This window comes from Labrus bergylta, chromosome 11 (assembly GCF_963930695.1).
Source record: "Labrus bergylta chromosome 11, fLabBer1.1, whole genome shotgun sequence".
Lineage (NCBI taxonomy): Eukaryota > Metazoa > Chordata > Actinopteri > Labriformes > Labridae > Labrus > Labrus bergylta.
The window spans coordinates 19606334-19623847 of record NC_089205.1 but is presented as its reverse complement, the minus strand read 5'-3'; the positions used below and the strand labels follow the sequence as shown (position 1 = coordinate 19623847).

The window sequence follows — 17514 nt, the reverse complement described above, 5'->3', positions numbered from 1 at the left end:
AGGAGTACCGCTCATCCAGGAGGAGCAGCAGATTTTATGAAGGAGTCGAAAGTTTCTACCGTCTTACTTTCTTTCTTGTCACTTTTTTTTAACCGACGTATGACGATGCAATAGCGGTTTGAGACGAACCTGCAGGGGCCCTTTGAGGTAGGCAACATGTCAAATACTTAAAAGTCTGAAAATCCTTAATAGGCCACTGAGAAAGCTGTAAGGGGAAAAAAGTGACAAACTGTTAAGTATAAAAGGTTTCTCGTAATACAGATACAAATACAAATGTTTTTATCAGTGGGCTACTGTACAGTTTCTTGCATTTTTGTACTTATTTGCTACTTTTAAATAGCCTACTAGTCCACTACATGGACACTATATGCTACTTTTTAACTTCATTACAGTTGTCTTGCAGTTCATACTAATTGCAGATTAGAAATGTATCAACCATTGGCGTCAAAATGTATTTTGTTTTTCGAAATGTCATCTCAAATTCAATATGTTTTGATAAACTCTAAGTGTCCCTGTACCTCTTTAACTAGCCTATTATAAACTGACTTAGTTATGGAAAACAGTGAACAATGCTTCGTCACAGTGGTGTAAACAGAACAGCATATTCCTGACTTTTTAGAGAAACATAACTCACTGGAAAGTGATGCCACGAAAATATGACAACATTAAATAGTCTATAGGCTAATAGCCTACATTTCTAATGATTCAACCTTCCAACAAAGGAAAAGGTAAAAAAAAAAAAAAAAATCTTAAAAGTCCAAAATGCACATCAATGCAAGAGTAGGTAAGTTTGCCTAAATTCAAAATAACAAAATAAAAGAAGTAGTAGTAAGGTCTTGCAGGGACCACTTTACAGTGTTTATAGTCTGACACTTAGTTTACCTAGGCTATAATTGTTTATTAATAATAATGTCTCTTTCTGAAGTAGGAGGTTAAATACGAAAGACTGCCCCTTAAAAAAAGGATATCAGAATACATCTTCTGAATGGTACCGTGAGATATTCATAAACAGGCCTACTACGTAAGGCTTCTTAAATCAGTTCAGACTTTTAACAATTCAAATGGAAATTTAAATTAACTTATTCTAAATTCTGGTGGTTAAAAAACAAGCTACGTGGGCTCCATAAAAAGCCAAATTGAACTCTTGAAAACACAACCATGTCATCAAATAAATTAGATTTGATTAGTTAAACAGAGAAAAACAAGTTGTTGACAATAAAAGATTTTCAGAATCTCATACGCTTTATCTCAGAATCCGCGGCAGCAATAAGACTCACATGACTAGACAATGTTTTCAAGAGGAACAAATACATGCTCAGACAGCTTGTTTGTAGAGTTGTCACTCTTAGTTAGCATATGTTTTGTAGACAACCAGTTCCCAAAGTAAACATGCAAACACACAAGAAGCATTACAATACTTTTCCAAGCCAGGGGTCAAGGCCCTTAGAAAACGATAAATTTGATTGGTGTAGAATGATTAATGGGAGAGCAAAATAAGTACATAATAATCTGTTTTCATTCTCAAAGTTTGCTTTTGCTATTACATTATGTAACCGATCTGGGCCTCAAAGGGTTGTTTGCGAGCTTCTCGACATAGCACCGTTTTACAACATGCTGCATCATGTTTGTTGAGATATTCGTGTCATTTATCAGTATCAGTTTTTGCATACTGTATTTTTTGTTTTTCCTGTCTGTTATCTGCTCACCTTGTGACTACAGTCCAGCTTTGAAACGAGACGTATTCTAAAACCCAAAATCTTCACTTGCTTCCTCCATGTCTCAATGCTTCATTTCTTCAGCTAAACAAGCCAAAATCAGATAGCGCCCTCTGCTGGTTAAAATAAGAATATTGCAATATATAGATTTGTCAAATCGATTTAAATTGCCCATAGTTGGAACGATTTTTAATTGTATTGCAAGATATTGTACCGAGCGGCTGAGGATCAAGGTTAGGGGTTCGATCCCCAGCTCCTGCAACCGCATGTCCGATGTGTCCTTGGGCAAGACACTTAACCCCAAGTTGCTCTCGCTGCTTCTACAGTAGCGTATGAGTGTGTCTGAATGGGATTAGTTACTTCTGATACATTGCAGCCTCTGCCGTCAGTGTGTGAGTGGGTGTGAATGGGTGACCTGCGGTAACTAGAAAAGCATTATACAAGCTCATGTACTGTCACACTTTACCATCCATTTACATTACTTGTAAAAAAAAAAAAGTTAACCTTAGAAAAGTACAAGTACCTCCCAAAGTTACATAAGTATGTTTTTCGAGTCATTGGACTCACCACCTTTGCAGAACTGTTACAGGAGCTGCAGTGATTTACTCTGCATCACAATTTTTTTGCCCGACTATTTTCAAGCACTTCAGTTGTTTCTGATTAAAATGGCTTTAATAGAGACACCTCATTCATCATCTTTAATCAGAATGGTGTTGTATGGCAGTCACTGTAGTTCAATGTTTCTGTATGAATGGCATGCTTTGGTTTTGGTCTCTTTTGGTCCTGTGATTCTTCTCTTTGTTTTTTTATTTCCATTCATGATTTTTTTTAAAGGTTCCACTTTCCCTTGGAACTAACAAAGTTAGTTAACCTTTTCAGGATGCGACAGAGTGAATTCGTTGCTCCTGGATTTATTTGACAACCATGATTGACCTGAGCCACCTGACGGAGGAGGAGCAGGGGGTGATCATGACGGTATTGAGGAGGGACGCCGACCTGAAGAAGGCTGAGGAGGAGAGAGTCAGGTAGAAATCAAGTTATAACATCCTCAAACAACCTTGGGATTTTTACATGAGCAGAAATGCTTCAGCTGACATTCAATCTAATGTTGAGCTTTTCAGCTAATGTGATTTTATTGATTCAATAAGTGCGTCCATCGCCTGCTCTGTGACAAGAGGCATTTGTGGGACATGATACCCGTTTGATTGTAATGGAATAACACAATAACAGCTTGTCTGGATACAGACGCTGCCTCGGCCGCTGAGAAGTCTCAATGTGAGACAGGGAATTAGATTAGAGACACGCATGGGAGAGGATCATGCTGCTCTGGGGGACAGGAATAGAAAGGCCTCCATGATGGGCAACACCTCACCTGTGAAGAGTGTGATGACCACAGTGTTTTAATTTGGATCCTGATACTGCCTCATGAGTGAAAAGTAACAGCTCTTGTATGTTTCAGCTTGGTGTTGGACCTTTGGGAGGGTCAAACATTCCTCTCAGTGTATGTCCAAGGCTTGTAAAGACAAACAAAAGGCCTCTGACTTCTCCCATGTCCTAAAACAAAATGAGAAATGTCTTTCTGTATTAAGACCAAACAACACTTGCAACTCTTTGAAGATGTGTTTTATTTTGTTTTCAAGAGTCAGGAATGGTCTTGAAACAATGTGCTTTTCAAAGAGTTTAATGGAATTGGTCAGCTAACTTTCTTCTTTGAATGCTCGCTGTGTCTCGACCGGTCGAGTGTAAAAGGATTAAGCCAACAGCCTGTAATAATGTGCTACCCTTCATTCACATGACCACGGCGGCTCTCCGTCAAGAGGAAAGATGAGTGCTCATTTTAATGCCTTTGATTCAATTTTGAACTTGATGGAAATGTTTTCCTGAATTCCTTCCTTTAGAAAGATCATGTGCAACTGTTATATAAGGCTCATGATGAAGTGGTGGAATGCAGAAGAGATTTAGTAAGAAAAGGTTGGTGCATTAGGAATTGGATTAGATTATAAATACAGTGAGTTTCTGTAGAGAAGAATAAAAGCAACACAACAAGGGTCGTACCATTTAAACTAAGTATATTTACAATTTTTCATTCCATTGATGTCTGTCTTTTCTTTGTCTGTCTTTGGTTTTATATTCTCCCTCATAATAAGAGATTAGTGCAGCTTAAAGCGAAGTCAAACGGTGTCAGATTCTCCATTCAGTGCAGCTTAAAGTAAGCGTTGTCTTCTATCTGTTCGTTCATAAGAGAGTGTCTGTAGCCACCGGGCTGAAGAGGCACTGTATCCTGTTCGTTTTTTAATAACTTCCATTCGTCTAAGCTAGGATTAACATATTTCATTATAAAAGACAATGACTTTAGTATTTGTCTCCTCTGTGTTTCCTCTCCAGGAAACTGGATAAAATACTGAACACTGGCTCACGGTCTGACTCGAAGAAGTACCTGACTGGAGAATGGTTTTACGAGGCCAAGTCTCGCAGACACATGGACAAGATCCACGGCTCGGAAATCATCCTGGCCTCCATGAAACCCAGGAAAGCTGGTTTAGGTGTGTTCGAGCTGTACTGTTGACATAGGGTTTGCTTTAACGCACACGTGTTGTGATCAAGGGAAGAATCCAGCTCCATTTGTGACCTCAGGACTCTCTGGAGGTTTCTTCCTGATCCTGTCACAAACCTTAATTTTACCACTTATCCATCAGTAGGTGAAACATACATTTACTTGTCTTGTAAAAGACTACCATGTGTCCCTGGGGTGAAACCAGAGTTTAATTCCACTGCCACTGCTGATGCTTGCACAGTGGACTTTAGGTGTGTTATGGTAGGGAAGAAGATCTGGGTGAAGCGGCAAAGCTTGTGGAAGATATATGATTTGAACATAGATCGTTCTCAGCCTAAACAATTTATCATTCAGGGCAGAAAGATGACAACTGTTGAATCACAAAAACCTATTAATGATAGATGGTTGATAATATAATCAGTAAATCTCCATTTATGGGAACACATACTGTACAGTACCAGGCCACAATAGCTGAATCTGATTCCAATACAAAATACAACCGCTAAGGTTCAACAGAAGAATTGATGTGGGACCTAATTACAGAGTAACATTCAGGGTTCAGAGGTCAAAAGAAAGAGAGAGAATTTGACCATAGCCCAACATTTGAAGGTGTTCAACTTTGTATTTGGTTTCATGGTGTTTTTTTCCCTCTGTCTGCTGCAGACTCTCCAAGAAGCGATCGATCCAAGACACCCAGCAGTCAAGGATCCGACATCGTAGCTCCACCAAAACCTGCCAGATGTTTAGAAACCCTGCAGCCACAGGAGAAGTAAACAACACTTACTCATATAGAGACATGCCCATTCTTCTGCCCAACACTTTCTATTTGCCTGCTGCAGTGTTGACTTTGTTCGATGTGGCCAAAAATGTGTTGTGTTGAACTGTGACTCCAACACATACTATCTGCATCTCTCCTTGAAATATACACATAGCACCCATTCATATTAGATTCAGTGTTTTGAAATACAATCGCAGCTCATCTCTTTTCCTCTCCATCAGTGTGCATCAGTGTGTGTGCAGTGTATGTGCTGTCTTGTGACTCAGCCTGTGTAAATATAGGTGGTGCTCACAAGGAACATGGCAGTTTTATAGCCCAGCAACAGCTAGTTACTTACAACGTTGCAGACGTGGCCTGATGTATTCATGGCAGTGGAGCAAAACATGTAACTCAATAGAGCTCTCAGTAATAATAACTGTGTGAATGCAGAGTTAGTATTGTGGTTGTGTTTCTGTAATGAACCTCAAACAAAACAATCAGGTAATCACAAGTTCTCCTCTCCCTTTGAGGTGGATAAACACAAGTTCTTGTCTCTAATGTATTTTATTTTACTAATAAGCTTATTAAATTTTTTTAGCACACAATACAAGAAGTATGTTTCAGTAACTTTGTGCTGAGACACATTTAACAACCTCCTGCGACAGGTTGGGTCAATATTTGATTTTGCCAAGCTTCTGTGCTTCTTTGACATACAGTTAGCTCAAGTATGTGATTGCCTAAACTCTGTTTGCACTCTGATAATGCCAGTGTTTTACAGCGTAGTCCCATTGTTTTCATATAGCATCAGATGCATTTTATATTCAATAAATAAAATACATTTGAGTTTCATTTCTATAATACAAATCATCTCAGGCTCTATGCTGGTTGGTTAGTTTAAGTTCACATATTTCTGTTTGATGTCAGCTCTGTTAACGAGTCAGTAAACTCGTGTCATGCACTCTTCAGTATGAACAAAACAAAATACAAACTTTGTGACCTCACCTGATACTTTTAAGGGCCTGTTTGACTTTTGAATTATCCTAACTACACGTTGCCATTGTTTTGCCTGCAGCGATGCAGAAAAAGAGAATCTGAATTCAGCAGTTCGATCTCCGAGAACGGTAGGAGTAATTGCTACAGTAATTGGTCCTTTTTTTCAGTGCAAGCTTGTTACAGTTAAATTAAAAAAAAGTAATTGTGTAAATTTCTATTGAAGCCCAGGCACAACCCTTTTAACCGTGCTTCCCTTGTTGTGGAGCCAGCTGAAAATAATATTGACACTGCAAGCAGTCCACATCCGGGGACATCTGAGACAGGTTTGAAAAAAAAAAAAGAAATCAAATCTGTAGAAATATCTATAATCTAGACTGAGTTTTGTTTCTATTCTCACCTCAGAGCCAATATCTCCACTGAAAAGCCTCGCAGCAGCAGAGTCCAGTCAAGCCTCAGGAGGCTCGGTCACATCAGAGGGCTTGTCTGTCGGGTTCAGGCCCGTGCCAAAGAAGAGGACGTTTCTCTCAAGACAGACAAAGACAGAAAACAACGGACCTGTTTCAGACTCTCAGGTCAGGTCACCGGGCATTGTACCTGCCCCGAGGAGACGGAGCATCCAGCTTGGGTTCAGTGGAAGCTCCAACCAGTCAAATCAGAAAAGCATAGAGGAAATGCCTCCGAAAAGCGAGGATTCTGATCAAGTATTTAATTCCACCCAGCCATCCAAATCTCTCGATGGAAACTCCCAGCAACCACTCAGCAACATATCACAGGTTTCATCCAGTTCCAGACTGGAGAGAGAAAGACACACACCATCTTTAAGAAGAGAAGCTTCTTTGGACAACTCTTCAGACCCAAAAAATGAAAAGAAACTCTCATATCCTTCTGCTGCAATTCAAAACTTGCTGGATTCTAATAAGGCCACATTAGTGAAGAGTGACGCTTCCTCTGACAGAAATATCCCGCAGAAAAGCACTAAACAAGTTGAGCATGCGGTGAATAAACACGTCGGCAACATTCAAGATACAGACCAAGAAAACTGCAGCAGTGTGGGAACATCAACGAGGGAGGGAGAGCTAAGCCTGCCCCAAAGCACTGCAGGTGAGTTCATTTACAGGTGACACATTGTCGTTAAAAAGGCTTGGACTGGACGAACTTTGTAAATAAGCGGTGGAGTTTTTTGTCACACATTGTTAAATTGCTCAGATTTTTAGAGGCGAAATCAAAGAGAGCAGTTTAATACAAGTACCAGAGCCGAGGTCTGCAACAACAACGACGGTGCTTTAGTTGTTTCTTGCTTTCATCGATACCCCTGAAAAAGAGACAGATGGTATGCTTCCATCCATCTGTTGCTCATAATGTCATTTGATAAAATTCCAGTAGAAGTGTCTAAAGAGAAAGATGTCTCGAAAAAAGAGCCTTGCTGAGTTAAAACAGTTGGCATATCAAAATAACTGGCCAAAAAAAATCAAATGACACCTTGAGGGGGAAACAGAAATGAAATGCTTTGATGAATCAAATAATTAGTGTTCAGTTAATATGGTGATCTTGTGAAGTCCTCTTTAATATACATTTACAGAAGAATTACTGGTGTGAATGTTGACTTGTTATTTAGCTTGAATATTTGCCTAAAGGGCCTTTATTGTTGTTTATTGTTTATATATCAGCAAACGGATTAAGTTCCAAAGCTGAAGGGTGATTGAAGTAAATGTGAAAGTTACCGTTTATCTCATCCCAGGCTAGAAAAAGTATAAAACTGTATTTTTGCCTGACATATGAGTTCAGCATTTCGTATCTAAGAAGAAGTGTTTAAGCCACATGTGGCATTATTCTAGGAATGGAAGGAAGAAAATGCCTTTCAGTAGTTCCACCACTTTGGTTTGGACTTAAATATCAACAACTACTGGATGAATTATCAGGATATTGTGTGCTGACATTCGTGGTTTTCAAGGCATGCACTGAGTTTGGTCATCCTCTGACTTGTCCTAGTGCCACCAGTGGGTCATTTATTCACTTAACAAGAATTATTCGAAAAACTATGTGTCACATAGACATTTAAGATCCCCAGTTGATAAATCATGGTGCCTCAGGTGCCCCTCTAGCTTTTCTTCTTTCTTCTTCTAGTTAACCTTTGTGGTTTTGAGTGGAAAAAGCTCATTAGCTGTTGGATGAAGTGCTGTAAAATGAGCTACTTGTTGCTGGCTCGATCTATTGAAATCGGTCCATCATAACTTCTTATTTTAAAGCCAGACACCTTCAAAACATGGCATCTCCAAAAGCTTCAGTTTTATTTCATGTTTGCAAGCAAATGTTAGCATGTTGAAGGCAAAAATTGCAATCGTAAGCACTTAAACAATTAACTCACAGTGAAGCCTAACATTGCTGTTAGCATAAGTACAGAAGTGGGTCTTGGTTCATAATCAGGGGGCCTTTATCAGAGATAAAGCAAACCTGGTGCAAACAGAAAGGGGAAGAATTCTGATCATGTTCTGACAAGTTTTTTAAATCTCTTCAATTATTTTTCTTTTCAGATGCAGATCCTCCAGTATTATATGACCTTATCTTTATTGACAAGTCTGGTCTGAAAACACAGGCAAAACCTAATCACAACGACACATTTAAATTATCCACCCAGGCCACCAGTCCAACTGGTGATGAAGAGGACTCCATTGCAAAGGTGCTGGACTGGTTCAACCGTAGCACAGACAGCAATGATTGGCTGAATACAGACGATGGTCCAGAGGTGAAAAAGAGCTCAAACAAACATGTGGAAGTCCGAAAAATCGGAGGTAAAGATGATGGGGAAATTGTAAGTGATCAAAGGAAGGATACTCTTGAAATAAAGAGCAGTCCTGTACAAAGAAGGACACATAAGGATGAAGAGTTAAGAGTCAGAGATAAAAAAGGCACCAAAGAAGTGACCAAAACAAAGGAAGTGCCAAAGGAGGAAACCAGAGAAAAGATGCGGCAATCGAGAGATGAGGATAATAACGGCGAAAGCCAATCACCCCAAATCTCTCATCTAAAATCATTCTGGGAGAAAAACAACTCAGGTCCAAAAATACTTATCAGCAACTCAAATAAGCCCGGAGAGAAGGCTCAAAAACCAGAAGAGAAAAACAGAGAGAAAATGAACAAAACAGTGTCTGATATTCCCTGTGTGCCTGGAATACACAAGTTTGCACCAAATCATGTGGATGAAAGAAAAGAAGAACTGATAATCAGTCCACAGAAAGGCCCTGGAGACAAAGACAACCTAATCAACAGCCAGGAAGGAGACAGTATGGAGATTGATACTTTAAGGAAAATGAGCCATCATGACCTTACATACAACTCCACTGACAGAAAGTTGGAAGCCAATCCCCAGGTAGCTGACAGGAGAGGCTCAGACCCTGAGATTTTAAGTGTAACCAGATTGAGTCCCAGGAAATCTATTGATTTCATACTCAGTCCAGAGTCTGAGGCCAACTCCTTGGTCAAACCAATTCCACAACTTGACGGTATTTTTCAACCAAAAAAGATCCAAAAGAAAGACGAATTGTCCAAGACTGTTCCTGAAGATGTGAAGAGTAAAGACAGTGAGAATGACGCCATGCAATCAAGCGAGTCTCCAAAACGCATGCAGACTACGCCTAATAAAGAAAGACTAAACAGTCCTCACTCAAACAGACAAGGTTTACCACCTCAAGAAATCACTGCAATAAGGATAAAGCAGCTCAGATCTTTCTGGGAGCAGGAGAGGAACAAGCCCATGTTCAAACCTAAAGTTCTTGGCGAAGGCAAAGTTGCTCGTGGTGCAAATCAGGCAAAACTAAATAAAAGGTTTACAAAATCAGAATTTGACCTGAGGTCAATTGGAAATGAATTTAGCAGTGACGATGAAGACTCTAAAATAAATAGTCCGAATTTTACTGTTCTGCCTTTGAATCAGAGGTTGGAGAAGTCGTCCCCAAGTCTAGGCACGAGCAGAACACAGTTTAAAACTCTGCGTGAGTTCTGGGATGAGGCCACGTTAGATGTAAAGGGATCAATTCCTTCTGATAAACCCAAAAGCCCAAAAAGAAAAGAGCCAATAAGTCCTCAGAAGACATCTCAAGAGTTAAAGTGTGGTGATTCTGAGATTAACCATGCATCAGAATTTGTAAAAACAAAACCTGGAGCCAAAAAAGTATCTTCTCCTAAGAACCGACCCAAATCTCCTCATGATAAACAGATGGGGACAAAAGCAGTGAATGACAGCAAAAATATCTACTCTCAGAACTCAAAAGACACAGAGAGGAAAACCAACAGAGAGGAGAAATCCACTAAACCACTTAACAGTTCAGGAAAAGAACCTCGTTTTCCTAAGAGTAGAAAAGACAGCTTCAGCAATTCAAGCAGTCGTGGAAATTCTATGCGTCGCGCAACTAGCATGTTTGCTCTGAGTGTTGATAAAAAAGATCAAATACAGCTTAAAATGGACGTCAGCCCTGTCCATTCCCAGAGCAGGAAGCCGAGGCTGAACACAGAAGAAGGTGGAATGTCGAGAAGATCGCCAGTGGACAACGAGTCTCTGGCTCCAAGGGCACGAGCGTATGTTCCCACAGACTACCGGCATTACCTTGGCATGACGGATAAAACCAACGTCCACACCACACTAGTTCCAAATCTGAAGGATGAGGGGTCTGAGGGTAAGTGTGAGTATGAGTTTGACCTGGATGGGCCGATGAGGGCCAGCACGCCGGTGAGCTCTGACGAGCGATACAGCAGGAGGGGCAGCAAGACGAGTCATCGCCCTTTGTGGGCAACCTACAGCTCAGACACAGGTCAGGACTCTTCTGTGAGCAGCAGGTCGGAAACTTGGTCCATCTCCAGGAACAGTTCAAGCCGTGAGTTATTTTAAGGAAGGGTGATTTATAGCAAATCAAAAAGTATCTCTAAAAATAATTTGCATGTGACCTTGATATTCCTGCAACCCAACCCATAAGTGAACCTGTGTTGTCATTGTCTGCAATTGTGTTCTATACAAGACATTGCATCGCAGCATTAAAGGTTTAGAATATGAAGTTCAGTATCAACATTGGAAAATGTAAGTTTAAAGTTGGTGTTAAGTAGTTCTGAAAGTAAAAATGTCAATTTTATGGAACTTTTAATTACTCTATGATTTTTTAAAACAGAATATATGAAAAAAACGGATACATGTTGGTAGGTAGTAAAATAGAAATATTTTATAATAACAAAATACATAAATGTATTATCTAACTAAAGACCTGTTCCAGAGAAAGGTAACAGAGGTTATGTAGTAGAAGTAGTTGAACTCGTTCAGATGATCTTCATCATTGTGGGTTGTTTCCAGTTGTATCCTTGATATCACGTCCGTGTCAGACTATCTGTGTTTGCAGAAGCAAATCTCTGTAAACACTTTTATTATATGAAGTCAGCTGACGGTATTTAATTTGTGGGATGGGTGACACACTTTCTAAACTGTCAGCACACTGATAAAAGAAAAATGTCTTACTGAACTACAACATGAGCTGCCCCTTTGCAGCTTGTGTGCCTCATTTTACAGAGTTTATAACACTGACTTAGTGCACTTTGTGGGATATTTCGTCCTCTATTGTTTACATTTAACAAAAAGCATTTTGTATTTGTATATATACCACCATTTTTCTGAAAAAAATATTTGTCATAATAATCAACTCACTCAAGTATGTGACTGTTAAAGCCATCCAGTCTAAGAAATATCTCTAATAAAACACAACATACATTCAGAATACACATCGTTTCACTTTTTACTTTACACTATTAGCACAATCATCAACTTGTTTCACACAGCTTAGTCCAAAAAATATACTTTCTCTCTCTTCTAAATCACACATAATTTTTTTAATACTTCATATTAAGCTAAATATTTAGACACAATAGATTTGACGTCTGGACCTTTAAGTATCAGAGCAACAAACCAAACAATCGATAGCTGCAGCTACGCCCGTATTGATGAGCTGTGTACAAAAAAAGAGTGTCAGCAAATTGTTTTTTGAACATAACAAAACAAAATACTATTTTCATTTGATTTAGTTTTGAAATAAGAATGTGGCTAATATGATTCATAATAGGAATACAAAATGTATATAATAGATACTTTATTTTGAAGCAGCACTGTAAGTCAACAAAGAAACCAAGTTATTCATTTTCTCTTCCATTCAACCTGTAGGTGAAAATGACGATGAAAACCTTAACCTGGTAAGGAAAGCTTTGAGACGAGCAGAAGCACGGCCTAAAAATCTGGCTAAGAGTATGGAGGACATCACAGGATCGCTGTCACCAAGTGAGTTTAAAGACTTTCAAGTCAGATTGTCGGTATCTACAGATCCTGTGGTTGATTGTGCTTTATGGTCCCTGTTTCTCACAGGACAAGAAAAAAGGCAAGACCCATCTGACAGACGCATTAGTGATGGTAACATTTACCTGCTTCTTTTCATTACAAATATTTGAGTCTTATATAGTATAAAATATTTAAGGGTAGTGTCAAAATTAGTCAAGATTTTTTTTATCAATTGCCTCCAAATCTACCACTCTTCAGTTTCATCCATGCCGTCACCTTCCTCGTCCATTTATTCAGACCCAGAGCACCTGAAGAAGATGAGCAAATCAGTTCCTTCATTCTTACAAAAGGAGGTAAAACCATCGCTGTATTTCTTTGCCGATAAGGTCAAAGCTCGCTCTGCATTCTTTTGCACAGAGCTTTTTGTGCAGTCTGTTTGTGTTTCAGGACGTTGGCGCTGACACTGATTTCAACTATGAGAATCATATCCACAGAGGAAGCCTAATGTCCGGCAACTCCTTCACTAACCTCACCAGCTCGTCTGGCAGGGCGTCTCTGTCGTCTTCTGTATGTTCACACATAACAGCATGCCTGCGTGCACACGCTTCACTCTAACACTGCACTGCTTGTTGGCTTTTTAGCTTCATTTCAATCCACCAGCAACTGATGTTGTCCCACATTACCACTGTAGTAGTATGTCATACATTTTCTATATTAAAGAGTCCAAACAGTAGCCTTCAATCCACATCCGACTCAGGGTAGAGACCAGATTTACATTTGTAACACTTAAATAATATCCAAACGATTAGCATGGTTCTTCTGCATGGACAAAAATGGACAAAGCCAGTGCAGTAGAAGTGATATCTTTTTAAGGTCATGCAATAGTGTCTTTGTCAAAACCTGGCATCTGCATTACCCACAATGCAACTTATGACTGGCAACATTCAGATATTTTGGTGTGTTCTATTAATAGTAGCAAATCCTGGGCAGCTATAGCTGGATTCTAAGAAGGCCATTCATAATATTATCATACATGTATTAGTACTCCTAAGAGCAATTAAGAGTCTTTTTAATATCTAAAATTGGTGGAGTTCCCTTTAAACTGATTCTAATTATCTTTAACATTAACCTCTGTCTCCACAAGATGAAACAGATTTTCATCAATTAAAAAAGCACCAGCCTCAAATACTCCAATAAAAGAAACTACTGTGCATGTAATGATTCGAGTTTCATTTCACAATTTCAAATGTTTGCCTACTTCTTTGTTCCGTGTTTGTAGCTCAGTGGAAGTGTGATGACCATGTGCAGTGCTGACTTTGGAAATGTGGAGGTTCAAGGAAACATCCAGTTCTCCATCAACTACGTTCAAAAAATCCGAGAGTTTCACATCTTTGTGGCTGAGTGCAGCAACTTGGCAGCAGTCGACCCAAAGAGGGGCCGATCAGATCCGTGAGTAATGTATCTGAAATAAATAGGATTCTATTATATTTATTCTCTACTGATTTCAATTCATTAAAGTGGCAATCCTAACTGTAACTGGGAAACAATGTCCAGGTTAATGTATTTATAGTTTAATGTAGTATGGTCTTTCTCTTTCCTCCACTACTTAATCAAGGTCACTACAAGTGTACACTTCTAATGATGTCAATTTGTAGAGAGAAATATTTGTTAACCAGTGGTCAGCATGTAACTCAGAGAGCACGTTTAACAGTGATTACTTTCACATGGAATTATTGTGATTCTGTTTGTTTGCCTTGTGAAGGTATGTCAAAAGCTACCTGGCTCCTGACAAAGCTAATCTGGGAAAAAGGAAAACATCTGTAAAAAAGAAGTCGCTAAATCCAACTTTCAACGAGATCCTCAGAGTAAGAATCCGCGGATATTACAATGCCAGTTGAACGGACATTTTTTGCAGACACTTTCCCAAAGTGTAACATTTAAATCCTTGGCAACATGGCAGTCAACAAACAAAAGCAGCTTGCTCTCTCTTGTCCTCACAGTATCGAGTTCGCATGGAGTACCTCAGAACACAAACGCTTATTCTCTCTGTCTGGCACAACGACACCTTTGGCAGGAACAGTTTCCTGGGAGAGGTCGACGTGGACCTCTCCAAGTGGAACTTTGACCACACCCACATGAACTACTTACCTCTGAAAGGAAGGGTAAAAGAAGAACACACGCATTCTGCTTTATTGTTTGTTTTCTTATCAAATAGCAGCATGGTTATCTTAGAATGTGGTCAAACTGCTCATTTCCCTGCTGTATTTCAGAGGGTGTTATCACAAGCTCTGTAGTCATTGTCCAACTTTTCAAAGCGTCATGTTGGATGTCGGATCCACTGTTTATGTAATGTGTTCTTTGTCAAACATTGCAGACTACACCCACTTTAGCACCATCAAATGGCTGGGGAGAGATGAAACTGGCCATACGTTTCCTGCCACAGATCATCCACAGCGCAGGTCTGAACAGTTTTCTTTTTCAAAGACGGCCTCTTCTGGAGGAGAACAAATTCTCAAATTTTAGTTATAAGAAATCCCAAAAATTTGATTTTTTGCCGTTTCTTCCCAATAGGATTTGTGAAGGAGAGTCAAAATACCGGAGAGATTCACATTTGGGTGAAAGAATGCAAGAACCTGCCTCTGACCAGGACCACTATTGACCCATATGTGAAGTGGTATGTACAAAATACATCTAATTTAGTCAAAGAAACAGCATTATGGGAAATACTCTTTATTGTCAGAGATTGATAAGAAGATTTCTACTACTCTCAATACTTTACCACAGATAAGAAACTGGTTAAAAGCAACAAAATCACTGGAAATAGGATGAAAGCTTCAGACTAGTGTTTCCCTGTTTACAGTATCCATACAGAGCTAAGTTAACCTTGGCTGTGACGTTATCATGAGGACACAATGTATGTGACATTGGTATCTTCCCATCCAAGTCTTAGCAATAATAAGAACAAGAATATTTACCAAGATTATCCTTAGAGATATATAATTATTTGTTATTTAACCAGGAAAAAAACTTGTTGAGATTAAAAACAGACAGACAGAGGGCAGCACAATCTGACAAACAGCCAGCAGCCATACATATAATAAAGAAACATAATAATAAAAAATAAAATACATAAAACAACACATTTAAACAGCAAATATTTCTCAAGATCGCCCAAAAACCATAAATATATCAGGGAGAAAATCTACAGCCAGATGTGTCTGCCTCCAAGTCATTTTACTGTCTCTTAAAAACATCCAATGAGAGCAGCTGGTTAAGTTTCAGATCTTTGTAAGGCGTTCCAAGTAAAGAGAGCAGCAAACTTAAACGCTTTTTCACCCTGTTCAGTTCTGACTTTTGGAGCAGGCAGCAAGAAAAGGTTCTTGTCCCTGTGCTGGTGATTGATGTAGGTCAGAAGGTATGAAGGAAGCTGACTTCAAAAAGACTTGTAGATAAGAATATGCCCGTGTTTAAGTCTGTGTGTGGACGAAGGGGACAATCCAATACATGCATACAACAAACAGTGATGAGTGATCGCTTTAAAATGATAGACTAACCTCAAAGCGCTGTCCAGTGGGAATATAAACTTTGAGACGAGGTGTGCGTGAATAAAACATCATCATACTGAAGTCCCATTCAGACATTAAAGTGGCAGCAATCAGTTTCTTCCTAGAGAAGAGAGGCAGGATTTAAAAACAAAAACCCAGTTAGAATGTTAACCCTTTAACCAGCTGCTGAATGTGAGGTGTAAAAGAGAGGGATTCATCAAGCTATTTATTTTTAACCCGTCAACATGTTTTCCTCTCCCCCACCTAAAGCTGTGTGCTGCCAGACACGAGCAGAAAGAGCCGCCAGAAGACACGTGTGTTGCGAAGGACCGTAAACCCCGTGTTTAACCACACGATGGTCTACGATGGCATCAGAGAGGCGGATCTTGCAGAAGCCTGTGTGGAGCTCACTGTCTGGGACAGAGACAGGCTTGCCAGTAACCTGCTGGGAGGCCTGAGACTTGGACCTGGAACAGGTCAGAAACACACATGATAAAATGTTAAATGTTTGATAATTAACTTCGGGATGCATTTATCTTATTGTATCATAAACAGTATTTGAGATGTATGTTGAAACCTGTGGAAGTATTCTTTAAATATACATGTATGCTTTTAATCCTTGTATATATCTGTGTGTCGCCCTTTAGGCAGGAGTTATGGAGCACTAGTGGACTGGATGGACTCGGCCTCATACGAGGTGGCACTCTGGGATCGCATGAAGGCCAGCCCGAATGAATGGGTGGAGGCCGTTCTCCCATTGAGAATGCTGAACTCTGCCAAACTTTCAAATAAGTAAAAGCAAACTAAACTGTTATCAGGCAAGGACAGTATATTTCTGTATTCCTGTATGACAGTATATAAGAGCTAAAAGCACAACAACCGAAACTAAAGATCTAGTGCTTTGATGAAAACTCAAAAATACTTTTTGTAAAACGTTTGAATGAACCAGACATAATTAACCGACATCAACATTATCTTGACAGTATTCTTCATTAGTTGCATTTTACAGCATAATTGAAAAGTGATGAAGTTAGCTGTTTAAAACAGGGGAGATAAAAGACATTTTAAAAACTGCTTTTAGACGCCTTCTCTTGCTGCAAATTATGATAAATGTTTGTGATTGAAGTAAACCTACTGATTGTCTGGGTATCACACAGGTTTGAACTTTCAGGTCAAATTTTCAATGATTTGTGACATGTATGTAAACATTGGACTGATTGTTTGATATCAGATCGATAACAAAGATGATGACTCCTGCTGTTTGTAAGGATCTCCTGACTTTACCTCTAGTGCCACCATGAGGTTTAAAATGTGGATTTGAGTCAAACATTTTCATCCACTATAGATTTCAATTCATGGATACATTTCATAATAAACTATAAAATGTATCACATTAATGACTCATAGACAGACATCATTGATATTTCATATATATATCATCTTGTAACATGTATTTAAAAGTATACAATTACTACAGAGGATGCCATTAAAACATGATGTAAAAAACAATAAAAATGATAAGATATTTCTTATGCACTTGCTTATCCACAGATGCAGCAATAGTTACAACCAGTTTGAAGTGAACAGTAGTAATAGTGAAACTTTTCCTCAGAAGGTTAGTGGTCCAACAGACCTGCAGATAGTGA

General features: G+C 39.2%; 1 protein-coding gene across 4 annotated transcripts; it reads left to right on the top strand.

The window, feature by feature from the left end:
* sytl2b (synaptotagmin-like 2b) lies at window positions 1-17400 on the top strand. 4 transcript variants are annotated; one of them, XM_020654885.3, is made up of 19 exons: window positions 1-147; window positions 2595-2740; window positions 4101-4258; window positions 4933-5038; window positions 6099-6147; window positions 6243-6342; window positions 6422-7120; window positions 8551-10887; window positions 12213-12326; window positions 12411-12455; window positions 12621-12676; window positions 12771-12890; window positions 13603-13772; window positions 14086-14188; window positions 14324-14485; window positions 14698-14782; window positions 14895-14997; window positions 16139-16344; window positions 16516-17400. In XM_020654885.3, the coding sequence occupies exons 2-19, from the start codon at window positions 2640-2642 to the stop codon at window positions 16662-16664; spliced, it is 4863 nt and encodes a 1620-aa protein (XP_020510541.2). In that variant the 5' UTR covers window positions 1-147; window positions 2595-2639; the 3' UTR covers window positions 16665-17400. The 4 variants fall into 4 exon arrangements, with proteins under 4 accessions (XP_020510541.2, XP_020510533.2, XP_065816665.1 ...); XM_020654877.3 differs by having other exon boundaries at window positions 12582-12676; XM_065960593.1 differs by lacking the exon at window positions 12771-12890.
* Window positions 17401-17514: the final 114 nt, after the last annotated feature.

Excerpts from the sequence above, each read along its gene's own strand:
- sytl2b (XM_020654877.3), top strand. The coding sequence starts at position 2,640 with ATGATTGACCTGAGCCACCTGACGGAGGAGGAGCAGGGGGTGATCATG. Across the intron at positions 4,259-4,932 it reads ACCCAGGAAAGCTGGTTTAG|ACTCTCCAAGAAGCGATCGA; the intron begins GTGTGTTCGAGC and ends TGTCTGCTGCAG. Across the intron at positions 14,998-16,138 it reads ATTGACCCATATGTGAAGTG|CTGTGTGCTGCCAGACACGA; the intron begins GTATGTACAAAA and ends CCCCACCTAAAG.